This window comes from Pristis pectinata, chromosome 31, assembly GCF_009764475.1.
Source record: "Pristis pectinata isolate sPriPec2 chromosome 31, sPriPec2.1.pri, whole genome shotgun sequence".
Lineage (NCBI taxonomy): Eukaryota > Metazoa > Chordata > Chondrichthyes > Rhinopristiformes > Pristidae > Pristis > Pristis pectinata.
The window spans coordinates 9372441-9385795 of NC_067435.1; the positions used below are offsets into that span (position 1 = coordinate 9372441).

The 13355-nt window shown below is 43.8% G+C and overlaps 1 protein-coding gene across 2 annotated transcripts in view; it reads left to right on the plus strand.

Moving 5' to 3' along the window:
• The window catches only part of LOC127584886 (collagen alpha-1(XI) chain-like), a 327113-nt gene extending 317350 nt beyond the window's left edge, over positions 1 to 9763 (plus strand). For both annotated transcript variants that reach the window (XM_052041855.1, XM_052041856.1), the window contains one exon: positions 1259 to 9763. In XM_052041855.1, the coding sequence (XP_051897815.1) occupies positions 1259 to 1405 (147 nt within the window). In that variant the 3' untranslated portion in view covers positions 1406 to 9763. The remainder of the gene's footprint in view (positions 1 to 1258) is intronic.
• Positions 9764 to 13355: the final 3592 nt, after the last annotated feature.

The following is a 13355-nucleotide window of genomic DNA, read 5'->3' on the forward strand; positions in this document are numbered from 1 at the left end:
TCAGAAGTAATTAGGCCTAAATGAGTCCTAAAAAAGAGAAAAGCAAATTGGTAGCACTGAAGATTATCAAAGCAATTCCAGGAAGAAAGAACATAGAACGTTACAGGACCTTCAGCCCATGATGTTGTGCCGACATTTTATCCTGCTCTGAGATCCACCTAACCCTTCCCTCCCACATAGCCCTCCATTTTTCTATCATTCATGTAGCTATCTAAGAGTCTCTTATATGTCCCTAATGTATCTGTCCCCACCACCTCTGCCGGCAGTGCGTTCCATGCACCCATCACTCTCTGTGCAAAAAACTTACCCCGACATCCCCCATTTCCCTTCCTCCAATCACCTTAAAATTATGCCCCCGTGTGTGAACCATTTTCACCCTGGGAAAAAGTCTTTGACTGTCCACTCGATCTCTGCTTCTTATCATAGAAAGTCTTATCAAGAAAGGAGGAGAATGAAAAGATGACAGGAAATGTGAATAAGTCCGTCACACTTCAAATGCAAAATCAACAGAATAATGATTTAGGTTGGAGCATTCAGATCTTTTGTACCAAAGAGATTGTGAGTTGTGGGTTGGCTCTGAGAAAGGAGGTTGATAAGAATGGAACCTAGGTAATTGGTAATTGGTTTATCATGGTCACATGTACCGAGATACAGTGAAAAACTTTGTTTTGCATGCCATCCATACAGATCATTTCATCAAATCAGTATACGGAGGTAGTACAAGGGAAAAGCAATAACAGAATGCAGAATATAGTGTTACAGTTACAGAGAAAATAAATGGTATATTTGACAACAGTGGGCCAGCCCATCTCACACTATTGAATGGTTCCCTTATACGATGAGATGGACTCTGACCTCATGATCTACCTTGTTGTGACCTTGCACCTTATTGCACTGCACTTTCTCTGTAGCTGTAACACTTTACTCTGTACTATTATTGTCTTTACCTGTTCTACATCAATGCACTCTGTACTAACCCAATGTAACTGCACTGTGTAATGAATTGACCTGTACAATCAGTATGCAAGACAAGTTTTTCACTGTACCTCGGTACAAGTGACAATAATAAACCAACACCAATACTTCTGTGTCCAATATATTTTGTACAGATCAGCTCAATTATTGTAGTTGAGGGAGCTCGCCGTTCTTTGTTGGAGACTGAGGGGGAAAAGGAGGACGAGACTCACCAGATTAATGGATGTTTTGGCTTTGTTTGACATCTTCCTTCCTTCACCTTTCTCCTCCCCTTGCCTTGCAGCTGAGGAAAGGTTCTGACCGAACAGTACTGCAGATTGACTCTCCGCGAGTTGTTGACCTTCCCATCAAAGACGTGGCGGTGACCGATTTCGGCGAGCACCAGCAGAAGTTTGGGTTTGAGGTTGGCCCGGTCTGTTTCAACAGCTAAACCTCAGGAAACAAACTCTGTGTCCAACCTTTCTTTCTCTCCTTTCTTTATGCAAAATGCACATTCTTTTTGTCTTTTATTGTGTCTCTTATTAACCATGCTGCAGATGGGGTATTTTTTTTATTGTGTATGAGTAACAATAAATAATTGCTGCCCTTGTGGGGCCAAAGTCTTATGACTTGTTGAAGAGGCCAAGTCAGTGGTTGATGTATCTGGGACTTTCCCAATTTCATGTCCAACGGCGATGAGGGTCTTCCTCCAAGTATCCTCTAGCACCCCAGGAGGCCTTGAACACCAAATATTCTCCTGTTACAAAGTGTCCTTCCTCTAGCAAGATCTGACCATTGACCTAGTTCTTGAACACGTGGACATTTATCTTTGAAATGTTAAGCAGTGGACATTGGGCTGTAGAGCCACTCATAGCTTTACACTGCTGTCTTGGTAAAGGAGAAAGCAGAATATCAAATGATATACATTGTATAGGGTCTGTCTCCAATGTTCAGAGTTGCTTGTATCTTGTTGGGGTACAGCAGCACAATGGTTATGGTACTTGACTGGTATCTCTCGGTCTGGACTATTAATACAGAAACATGGGTTCAAATCCATTCAAGACAATAAATAAATCTGGAAGAACCAAATCTCCTATCATTTGCAAAAGCTATTGTATTGCTATAAAGCCCATCCGGTGTCACTGTCCTTCAGAAACGGAAATCTGTCTGGCCTGGACCACATGCAGTTGGCTCTTATCTACCCCTTGAAGCTGAAGGGACAGAAAGTACCGTTCGTCGACACATTAATGAAGAAAAGGCTTATTCCATTGATTGGCCTTGTCTTAAACAAAGCTCCTTGATGGCTGTGTGAAAACTTGCTCTTCCCATCCGTTTAAACACTCGAGCCCGTAGAACACCAGCCTGCCTCATGCCCACAGATCAGCAGTGTGAAAGGGAGCATGTGATGGAACATCAGTGTGCCAGATTTGTGGATGTCATTGAGCACATCAGATGGTGTTGTCATTGGTCGTGCTGTTTGCAATAGAGCCCTGGTTCCCGTATTTCTTCAGGATGGAATAGAATCACATTGAGTCACACACAAACACACAGACACCTCCTCAGGTCTCTTTGTGCAAGCCCAGTCTGTTTTGTGAAGGTCCCATTGTACTTTTCCTTTAAGGTAAATGAATCAGTAGAGGGTAATAGCACTGGAGATGAAGTAGGGTGGAGTGTTTATTCCCCTCAGTCCAGACACGTTACATTTGGCTTTTCCCTATAATTAATCCATTGTTACATTTTCAGACTGTTGGTCACTCCTTCCAATTAGACCTACAAGTCCTCCCAACATAAACATCTCTGCTCCTGATAAAAACTCTTCCATTTCAGAATTAGCCACCCTTTGTTGGGGTTTGGCAATGTCCATTGCTTCCACAATCCCACAAGATGCAACCGTTATTTAGAATGACACATTGTGTGAAATTCACCCTTAGTCACAAGGATAAACCTCACAATGTAAAACACCTTGTGTTCTTGTTCTGAAGTTTAGTTTGATTAAATTCAGTGGGACAAAGGTTTAGAAGTGACGTTTGACGCACTTTCCAAATCACACATCCAACAGAAATGGTGCGGCAAAAAAGTCTTCCTCCGAGTATCCTTTAATACCACTGGAAGCCTTCAACACCAAATGTTAAAGGATAAATTTTGGTATTCACCCTGATTGTTGTCCCTGGATCAGTGTCTAGTTGGCCACCTGTCAGTGACCATCAGTCTAATCATAACAACAGGAGGTAAAGTAATTCCACAACTAACCTTCACCTGCAATTTACCTTTAAGGCAAACGCTATTCTAAAGAACTGTGTATCCCCTAGGTTAGTCAGTGAAGTATTAGCACAGTCCATTGCCGAGTCTCTGAACCCCAATGAACTTGATCGCCCCCGGTCCCATTAGAACTTGACCATGTCTTTCTCTCAGTCCACTTTCCCCAGTGGGTCTCTGATGATGGAATCAAAAGGAAGGTTAGGAGATTTTTTTGTGCAAAGTTATAATTCCCTGACTGGAAGTGTGGCACCAGCGGTGACTTGAAAAGGGGAGTTGGTTAAGTATCAGAATGAGTGAAAATGACCAGAAACTTTGGGAAAAGGCGGGGAAGCAGGTGACTTGGTTAGCATGAATGAGTTGGGCCTGTTTCTGTGCTGTATAATTCTATGACTCTAATTGTATAGCATTTACTTGGGGCTGGCACAGGCAAGATGGGCCAATTGGCCTTTTATTGGGCTCCATCATTCTGCATGATTGGCGGGAGCATCAGGATAAACAGTAGGCAGCTCCTGTGTAACACAAGGTGTCAGTCAACTGCAGTCTGGTTGTACCCACAACACTCAGTGAAAGCAAGGTATCTGGAGTCTCCGATGTAAAACATTTGGAAAAGGGTTGGGGTGACGCATTGAGGATTTCAAATGAAGGAACAAAGTCTTGTTTGCTAAGGTTGAGTGTTTTTGCACGTGCCCGCTTCATATTTGGATAATCCCGGTCCATCTCCCATGAGACCAACCCAGCATCAAGATTAACCATCCCAACTAGGATCAGATCTAATGAATTGGAATGACTGGAGCCTAGTGAACAATAGTGTAAATGCCACACATACAGCAGCCCTTTATACAGTGAGATCAGATGATGATTTATATGCAAATGGATAGAGCAGCATGGTACTTAAGTTACCACATAAGCAATTCAGAGACATGAGTTTGGGTTCCACCAAGACTGCTGAGAGTTTAACTTCATTGAATTGAATTCTGGAATCAAAAAGGTATCCGTGAGACAAATTGTCTAAAAACCTACAAAGCATTGGAGGAACTCAGTGGGTCAGACTTCATCTATGGAGGGAATAGATGAAGGGTCTCAACCCAAAATGTCAACTGTCCATTTCCCTCCCTGACCTGCTGAGTTCCTCCAGAGCGTTGTGTGTTGCTCCAGATTTCCAACACCTCCTGTCTCTTTGCCCAAAAGTCTAGTTGCTTCACAAATGCCCTTAAAGGTAAGGAAATGCTCCATCCATCTCCGGTCTTGTCTCCAGAGTTAGAAGCACAGAATGTTCCCAACGTCGAAGGGCCCTGGTCTAGTGGGGAAAGAGCAGCCCAACCCAATGTCCCCATCCAGCACTGGTTCTGTAGCCCAACTGTACGCAGCTGAGTGGGACGAAGGGTTTCTGCCTCCACCAGGCTCTCAGGCAGTGAGATCCTGACCCCCAGCACCCGATGGATGAAAAATACTTTCCTGCCCCCCTCCACCCTTCTAAAACCCACTTTAATCCAATATCCTCTGGTTTTTGACTGCTCTGCTGAGAGAAATGGGCCCTTCCTATTCACTCTATCTACCCCTCATAATTTTTAGCACCCCTGTTATCTCCCCTTCATCACCCTGTTCAAAAGAAAACAATCCTTATTTATCTAGTCTTTCATCACAGTTGCAATCTCTCCTTGTAAATCTCCTTTGTACCATCTCTAGTGCAATTGCATTGTTCCTGTAGTGTGGTGTCCAGGGCTGTTTGCAGTTATTTATACATTCAGGGGATGCAGAACAAGCATTTATTTAAGAACACAAAAAAATATGGAGAAAGAGCAGGATGTTTCATCCTTCTATCGCTCAGCTACCAACAAGATCATGGCTTCCACCACAATGCCATCTTCCTTCCCTTTCCCTGTAACTGCTTGATTCCCCGAACATCCAGAAACCAGTCAATCTCTGTTTTGAACACAACAAATGACTGAACCTCCACAGCCCCACTGGGTAGAGAATTCCAAAGGTTCACTGTCTACTGCAGGTAGACATTTCTCCCAAGGAGACCCCTTTGCCAGCACTGTTGTCAGTCTGACCTGCTGAGTATTTCCATTATCTTTTTGTTTGACTGGCAGCACACACTGACAATACCAACAGTGCCCACGTCCTGCGACTGAAAATTACAAACATTTTGCAATGGATTTGGAGCTGATATTTGAGGCTGAGGTCAAAGGTCAGGAGTTTGTCTAAAAAGGACTAGACCTACGAGAACTGGAGGGAATCCCCTTTCCGTGTTAGAGCAAGAGTGGAGCAAGTATTGTTTTGATCTCCAAACCTGCAGTATTGGATGTGGAGACTCAATGGCAAGTTTGAAACTCAAAAAAAAACACACAGACTCATCGGTGTCTACCTGTAAATAGGTCCACTGTTCAATCATTGAAGGTCTTCTTAAAGAGGAAGGCACTTGCATTCATTCACTCCTTTGTTCTCATTAGAGGAATGAAAATTTTACAAATTTAATACATATCGAGGTACTAACTTGGGAAGTCAATTTGTACAGGAAGGCCATCTTAGCTTTTTGGAAAAGCAGGTCAGTGTGAACCAATTGTCTTGATCTTTTCTCCACTTCCTCTTGGTCTTACTGTGACGTGGTGATCCTTCTCACAATAAACCAGAGCAGATTTTAAATGGTGCTAATCACAATATACCAAAACTGTATTAAACTGTGTTGCCTATTTTTTTGTTGCAAAGATAATTTATGGAGTTGTGTTATTTTTTAGATGCTTCTTGAATTGAATGTTGGCATAATTTATTTCGGTTTAAGATGCCTTTGTGTACATAAATAATTTTGTTTTAAAAATGGATTAGATCTATTAAGCCAAGGGCAGGAGCTAGAAATTCACATTAATATTTAGGGTCAGTAGCCTCAGGCTATCAAAATATTGGCTGTCTGGAAGCCTTTTTCTTGGTAAGTCTTGATTACTTTTCTTACACTTCTTCAAAAGCAAACTACCTTGATGACTCCTTTGGTACTGGGGTACAATGTTTGCCTGAGATGCAATTAAAACTTTTCCCACTGCTGTAAGCTACCCCTGGGCAAGGGAGAGAGGGCAAATAACCTCAGTTTTCTGCTCTGCATTCAGGCCTTGCTGACGCTGACCAATGGAGCCTAGTTACTTGGGCATGGCCTCTTTTCACCTTGTGGAGAGGTTTAGCAAGAGAATTGCCATAGTGCTGGGACTGACAGCTCATGACAAGACTGTCGTTGGTGGTGTAAAGAGAGTTGGGAAGTGGGGATGTGTACGATACCAGACTCAGAGGAACGGGAATAGATGGCCGACCAGGGTTTGCCGTAGGACGTGGAATGTAGAACAGGACAGCACAGGGACATGCCCTTCACCCCACCACGTCCGCACTGACTATGATGCCAAATTAAATTAATCCCATCTGCCTGCATGTCGCCAGTATAACTCCATTCCCTGCCTGTTGTTCATGTGTATGTTTAAATGCCTTTTAAATGTTGCTATCATATCTAATTCTCCCACTTCCCCTGGCAGTACCTACCCACTCTCTATATTAGAACATAGAACAAAGAACACTACAGCATAGTACAGGCCCTTTGGCCCACAATGTTGTGCCAACATTTTATCCTGCTCTAAGATCTATCTAACCGTTCCATTCCACATAGCTCTCCATTTCTCTATCATTCATGTGGCATTAAAAACGTATCCTGCATATCACCTTGAAGTGTTCCTCATCTCACCTTAAACCTATGTACTCCAGCCTTTAATGTCTCCACCCTGGGGAAAAAAAATCCTACCTACCCTATCGATGCCTCTCATCAATGTACTACTTCTATCAGGTCTCCTCTCAGCCTTTGGCGCTCCAGAGAAAACAATCCAAGTTTGTCCAACCTGTAATACATTCTACTCCAGGCAATCTCTGGTGAACCTCTTCTGCACCCTCTCCAAAGCCTCCACATCTTTCCTGTAAGTGTGGTGACCAGAACTTCACACTATATTCCAAATGTAGCCCAACCAAAGGTTTATCCAGCTGCAACATGACTTCCCAATTTTTATACTCAATGCCACAACCAAAGAATACAAATAGGCTGGCCACCTTCTCTACCACCTTATCCACTTGTGGTTACTTTCAGGGAGCTATGGGCTTGCACCCCAGGATCTCTCTGTACATCATAAGAGTCCTGCCATTTATTTTCGTACTTTCTTCTTACATTTGACCTCCCAAAATGCAACACCTCACGCTTGGCCCGGTTCATCTCCATCCACCATTTCTCCTCCCACGTTTCCATTTTAAGCAACATAAAATGCCTGGTTGTAGCTTTCAACATTTAATGATTAAAGAATCAAAACGTATGACTGGTAATCATTGGAACTTCCCATCATGCCAATGGACCTTAGCTGCACAGTTGGTTAATTTACACTAAAATAAGTGTTGTAGAGGAGAAGGCCATTCGGCCAATTGAGTCAACGAAAACTCCTAATCGACCAATCCCTTTGGTCCTTTCCCCTCTCTCACTGTGCTGTTATCAGTCGTTTCCCTGGAAAAGAGTGAGGGAAGGGGAAATTGGCCGAAGGCTGCCTGACCTCCCATGCTCGACCTCACCAGAACTCTGGCAGATGCAGCCCTACTCCAGACGTTTCTCTGTCCTCTGAACTGAACCCAAAACATCGACTGTCCATTTCCCTCCACAGAAGCTGCCTGACCCACTGAGTTCCTCCAGTGGCTCATTTGTTGCTCTAGATTCCGACACCTGCAGTCTCTTGTGTCTCCACCTGAACCTCTACCATCATTGATCTTTAGCTCCTGATTCAGAAGTCTCAAATATAAAACTTCCATCCCTTTGTATCCTTGCCCTTGCTTATGTCTGTAGCCTCCTCCAGCCCTTCCCTGGCTTTCCATTCCCCGAAGTCTGGCCTAATGCATATCTCCATCATTCTAGCTCCCTTTACCCAACCATTGATAACCTTGTCGTGAGCTGTTAGTCCCAGTTGTTCTGCCATCCTCTCCCTAAACCTCTCTCCTCTCTTCCAATATTCTCATTCACTTTTAACAAGTGGCTTGGTGACAAGGGGAGACTTTTCGAATTCTGCATCGCATGAATCCAAGCATTTGTGTCGGTGCGCTTTTAAGATTGTGGGGCTACTGATCTTTGAGGTTCCAGAACCCAGATTAAAGGGAATTTCTTCTTCTCCCTGAACGCTACTGTATATAAATGGCCACTATATTCTACGCCTTTCTGTAACCTGCTGCATGCTGCGAGATACATTCTGTAATGTGTTTAATCCACATGCTTTGGTTATTTTATAGGGGAGGAGAAATGGTAAGCAGGAATACCTCTGGATATTTTTCCATATTGTCTAACATATAGTTAGCTCACTTATAGGGTGCTGGCAATTTTTTTTCTATCAGTAAGTTCAAAATATTCATATATTGTTTCTGCTGAGTTAAATCTGCCCAGACCCATACATTGCAACCTTTTCAAGGGCCAAGTTAAAAAAAAAACAGGTGTGATATGCTGTACGTGCACTGGAGCCAGGAATGCACAGATTTCACAGGAGGGGGCAGAGTTTTATTTAAAGCTGAGCACATCTCTAAAATTTGAGGTGTGCAACTGAAATTAAGGGGGTTGTTTGAACCGACCTTGGTTGGAGGGTCAAAGGACATTTCAATACCGTGTGTTCGTCCCTCCTTCTGTTGATTCCCCCGTCCCACCGGATTGTAACTTCAGCTTTAAGAGACTACACAAGTTGCTGAACTTGGTTGGGAGAACAGAAAGAGCCTCAATACCGGTGGGCAAAGGAAACTGGGAGCAGTGGGAGGGGAGCAAGAAACATAACTTGCTCCATTCTTTGGGAATATCATTGGTTTAAGGTCAAGTCTGGCCTTGGCGATAAACCCCTTGCATGGTTGTGTAGCCCTGGGTATATATTGCGTGGCTTGATGCTTACAAAGTTATAATCTGCAGCATTCCTTCCCCAACTCACCATGCTCAGGATTCTGCCTGAAGGAAAGATTTTATTGCTCTGGATTTCCAGTGGAATCATCCTTTGCATGCCACCCCAGTGATGTCATGGTGCTAGATCTCTGTGGTGCTTTCATGAATTGGCCCCTTTGTATTATGACATGTGAAATATGTACATTGAAACGTCAAGCACTGATTGAATGCAGGTTGTCTTGTTATAAGGTCTGTAGCATATTAAAAAAAATTGATATTCAGGAAGAATATGTAAATTTAGTCACAAAATTAAAAGAAGAATTGCAACCAATTTTGCGTCTTAGAATGCCGTTTCTTTCACAAGGTGGAAGCGTGGAGGGTTGTTGTTCTTTGGGTGGAGAGAGAGGGAAATGAAGATGGATTGGAACTTGAAGAACTCCACAGGAAGCAAGAACCAATGAGCTAATGTAAACTTCAACATCCCTCTTCCTGTCCTGATGTGGGCAAGTGGGTTTGGTGTCGACGGGCCAAACTGTCTTACAGACAGCAACAGAGGGCAGGATTGAACCTGGGTCACTGGGGCAGTGAAACAGCAGCTCCACCTGTTGCACCACTGTGCTGATTCAAAAGTGACGGGGAAAAGACACAGGGGAAGATGTGAGGTTAAGTTTTCTTGCGCTGTGATAATGATCTGGAGCTCACTGCCTGCAAGGTGGTTGACACCGAGTCAATCAAAAGGGAATTGGATGGGCACTTGAGGGCAAGTATCTTGCTACACTGCAGGGTAATGGGGTAATGGTAATGATAGAGGGCAGGCACGGTAGTGTAGCGGTTAGCATAACGCTATTACAGCACCAGCGACCTGGGTTCAATTCCCGCCGCTGTCTGTGGGGAGTTTGTATGTTCTCCCCGTGTCTGCGTGGGTTTCCTCTGGATGCTCCGGTTTCCTCCCACATTCCAAAGGTGTACGGGTTAGAAAGTTGTGGGCACGCTATGTTGGCGCCGGAAGCGTGGCGACACTTGCGGGCTGCCCCCAGAACACTCTACGCGAAAGATGCATTTCACTGTGTGTTTCAATGTACATGTGACTAATAAAGAAATCTTATGAATACATTGCTGTACAGGGTGTTAATGAGTCAAATGGCCTCATTCTGTGCCATAACAAATTGGTAAATTGGGTTCAGAAAAAGGTCTGTTTATTAAGTATCTGGGACTGTTCGAAGCTCAAAGAGCTGGTAAGCAAATTCGAGAAAAAAGATCAGAGCAGTTGGATCCAAATGGGATTAATCTTGATGGGCATAGACATCGAGGGCTGAAGAGCCTGTTTCTGAGCTGTACAACTCTATGACCCTGTTGGTGTGGTTACTGGTCTTTCCCAACTTACGACAGGCTTCTGTTCCTGAGGACTGTTTGTAACCCGAACAGTTCACAAGTCAGAAATATGGTCACCCAGCAACATACTTAAATAAAAACGTCAGCCAACCAAGGGCAACATGTAGTTAAACCAGGCCGTTTAACCCAACCATTCAAATTTCTCTGCAAGATATTGCTACAAACCGAGTTCCCACCCGGCAGAAAATGCCTGCAGGCCCGTAGCAGCTGGCAAATCCATCCCACCGGACTCCCAAACAGTCGTTTGTATGTACGGGCTGTACATCAGTTGGGTGTAATAACCTGGGAAGGAGCTGTAGTGTGGCTGTTGGTGTGCAGTGACATTATCAGTTTGGCAGAGAAATCAGTGCAGTGGAATTGGCACTGCCATTTGCAGGGGTAGTGTGTAGTCTTCCCCTGCAATTTGACCAAGGTCTTTCTGCCACAGCAGTTAAATTTTAAGTGTAATTAAAATGTAATTTAGGCTTGTCCAAAAGAAACTCAAGAAAATGAAACAGGGTATGGTAGAATCCTTTATTATATTTCAGAAAACCAGTTTCAAACACCGTCTTCAATTCATGCATGAAGTTGTTTGAACAACTATGTTTCATTCCTCAAAAGACATCCATGGTGGGGGAACCACTATTGGAAGATTATAGGCTCCTGGTTTCTCTCTTGATAGATGTGAACTGTGTTGAAAGATGTGACTTCCTCCAGTACTCAGCGGATTCCCAGCCCTCCAGGATTGCCACGGAATCTCCGGGAATTAGAGGTCCATCCCCTGGATACCACTGGAAGTGAACTGAGGAGAAGAGTGGTTGAGACGTCTGACTGCATGGTCAGTTTTTGTTCAGTTTCTCTGAATACTTTCACAGATGAACAGGAGCAAAAGAAGACCATTCAGCCCTTCAAGCATGCTCTCCCACTCAATAATATTGTGGCTTGAACTCTTGTATCAGTCCACCTCTCAGTTCTAGCCCAGGATTTTATTCATTAACAGAAAACCCTGCAACCTTATTTCTCCTTGTTCCATTAATTCAACAAGTTCATTACAAATGCTGCAAGCACTGAAGTAAAGAGCCTTAAATTTTTATTCCTTCACATTTTTCCTACTCTGTCTCAAATCTTATGTCTATATCCCCTGTCCTGTGCTGTCAGACTCTGCGTATCCCTGCACTATCATTTTACCTTTCTATTTAACATTCTAAATTTCCCTTTGCCAGATCCCCCATCCCCTCCCTCCATCGTCCACTATTTAAAGTCATAACAAAGTCCCGGAGACCCGATCCACTAAGATTCGCCAGGACATCAGGTTGCAACTGTACAAAATGTTTGTTAGGCAGCACTTGGAGGACTGAGTATAGTTCAGTTCGACATACTACAGGATGATGTGATTGCAAGAGTGAGAGTGCAGAAGAGACTCACCAGGATGGTGCCTGGAATAGAGGGCTGTAGTTATAAGATATCTTTATTAGTCACATGTCCATCGAAACACACAGTGAAATACATCCTTTTGCGTAGAGTGTTCTGGGGGCAGCCCGCAAGTGTCGCCTCGCTTCCGGCGCCAACATAGCATGCCCACAACTTCCTAACCTGTACGTCTTTGGAATGTGGGAGAAAACCAGAGCACCCAGAGGAAACCCACACAGACACGGGGAGAACGTACAAAATCCTTACAGACAGCGGCGGGAATTGAACCTGGGTCACTGGTGCTGTAAAGCGTTACGCTAACCACTACACTACCGTGCCGTTACAAGGAGTGATTAGATAAAGTTTGTTCTCACTGGAGTTTAGGAGGCTGAGTAGTGACATTATAGAGGATTATAAGACTACGAGAAGCATAGATAGGGTAGATCATCAGACTCTTCCTCCCCAGGGTATGGAAGTCTAAAACTAGAGGGCATAGGTTTAAGATGAGGGGAGAGAAACTTAAAGGAGATCCGACAGAGAAGTTTTTCCACATGGAGGATGGTGAATATCTGGAATGAGCTGCCAGAGGAGGTGGTAGCAACAGAAACAATTACAATGTTTTGACAAGTACCTGGAGAGGAAAGGAATAGAGGAATATGGGCCTACTGCAGGCAAATGGGACGAGCATAGATAGCCACCATGGTCAGCATGGATGAGGTGGGCCGAACGTAGAACATAGAACACTACAGCACAGGACAGGCCCTTCAGCTCACGATGTTGTACCGACATTTTATACTGTTCTAAGATTGATCTAACCCTTCCCTTCCACATAGCCCTCCATTTCTCTATCATTCATGTGGCTATCTTAAATGTCTTTAATGTATCTGCCCCCACAACCTCTGCCAGCAGTGCATTCCACACACACACCACTCTCGGTAAAAAACTTACCTCTGACATCCCCCTTATACCTTCCTCCAAAGGGCCTGTTTCTATGCTGGACAACTCTTTGACTCTTAGACTCAGTCCAATTCCAGTGAAGCTGATCCCAGTGAAACAGCTCACAGGTCTCAAGTCTGATATCACAGTACAAACCTTTACAAGGCCAAGAGTCTGTGTTTATTAATGGCAGGTCAGAAGTTTGGATAAGTACATGGCACAAGCATACATTTAGTAATTTAGTTGTCTGGTCTCTCATCACAATTAGTATTATCTTTCCTCTCTAAGTGCTACCAAGTCTCACTGGGATTCAGTCTGTCAAACATTCTCACTGCACCCCGTTATTTACTTCTCAGTCTATTGCTACCATTCACAGGTATTCATAACAGTAAGTCTCCTTATTACGTGCTTGGGACAGCATGAAATAGTTTGAAGTCGCATTATGTCGACTGTGTCAATCTATATTTATTACTCACCAACTTTTATCAATGCACCATAGAAAGCATCC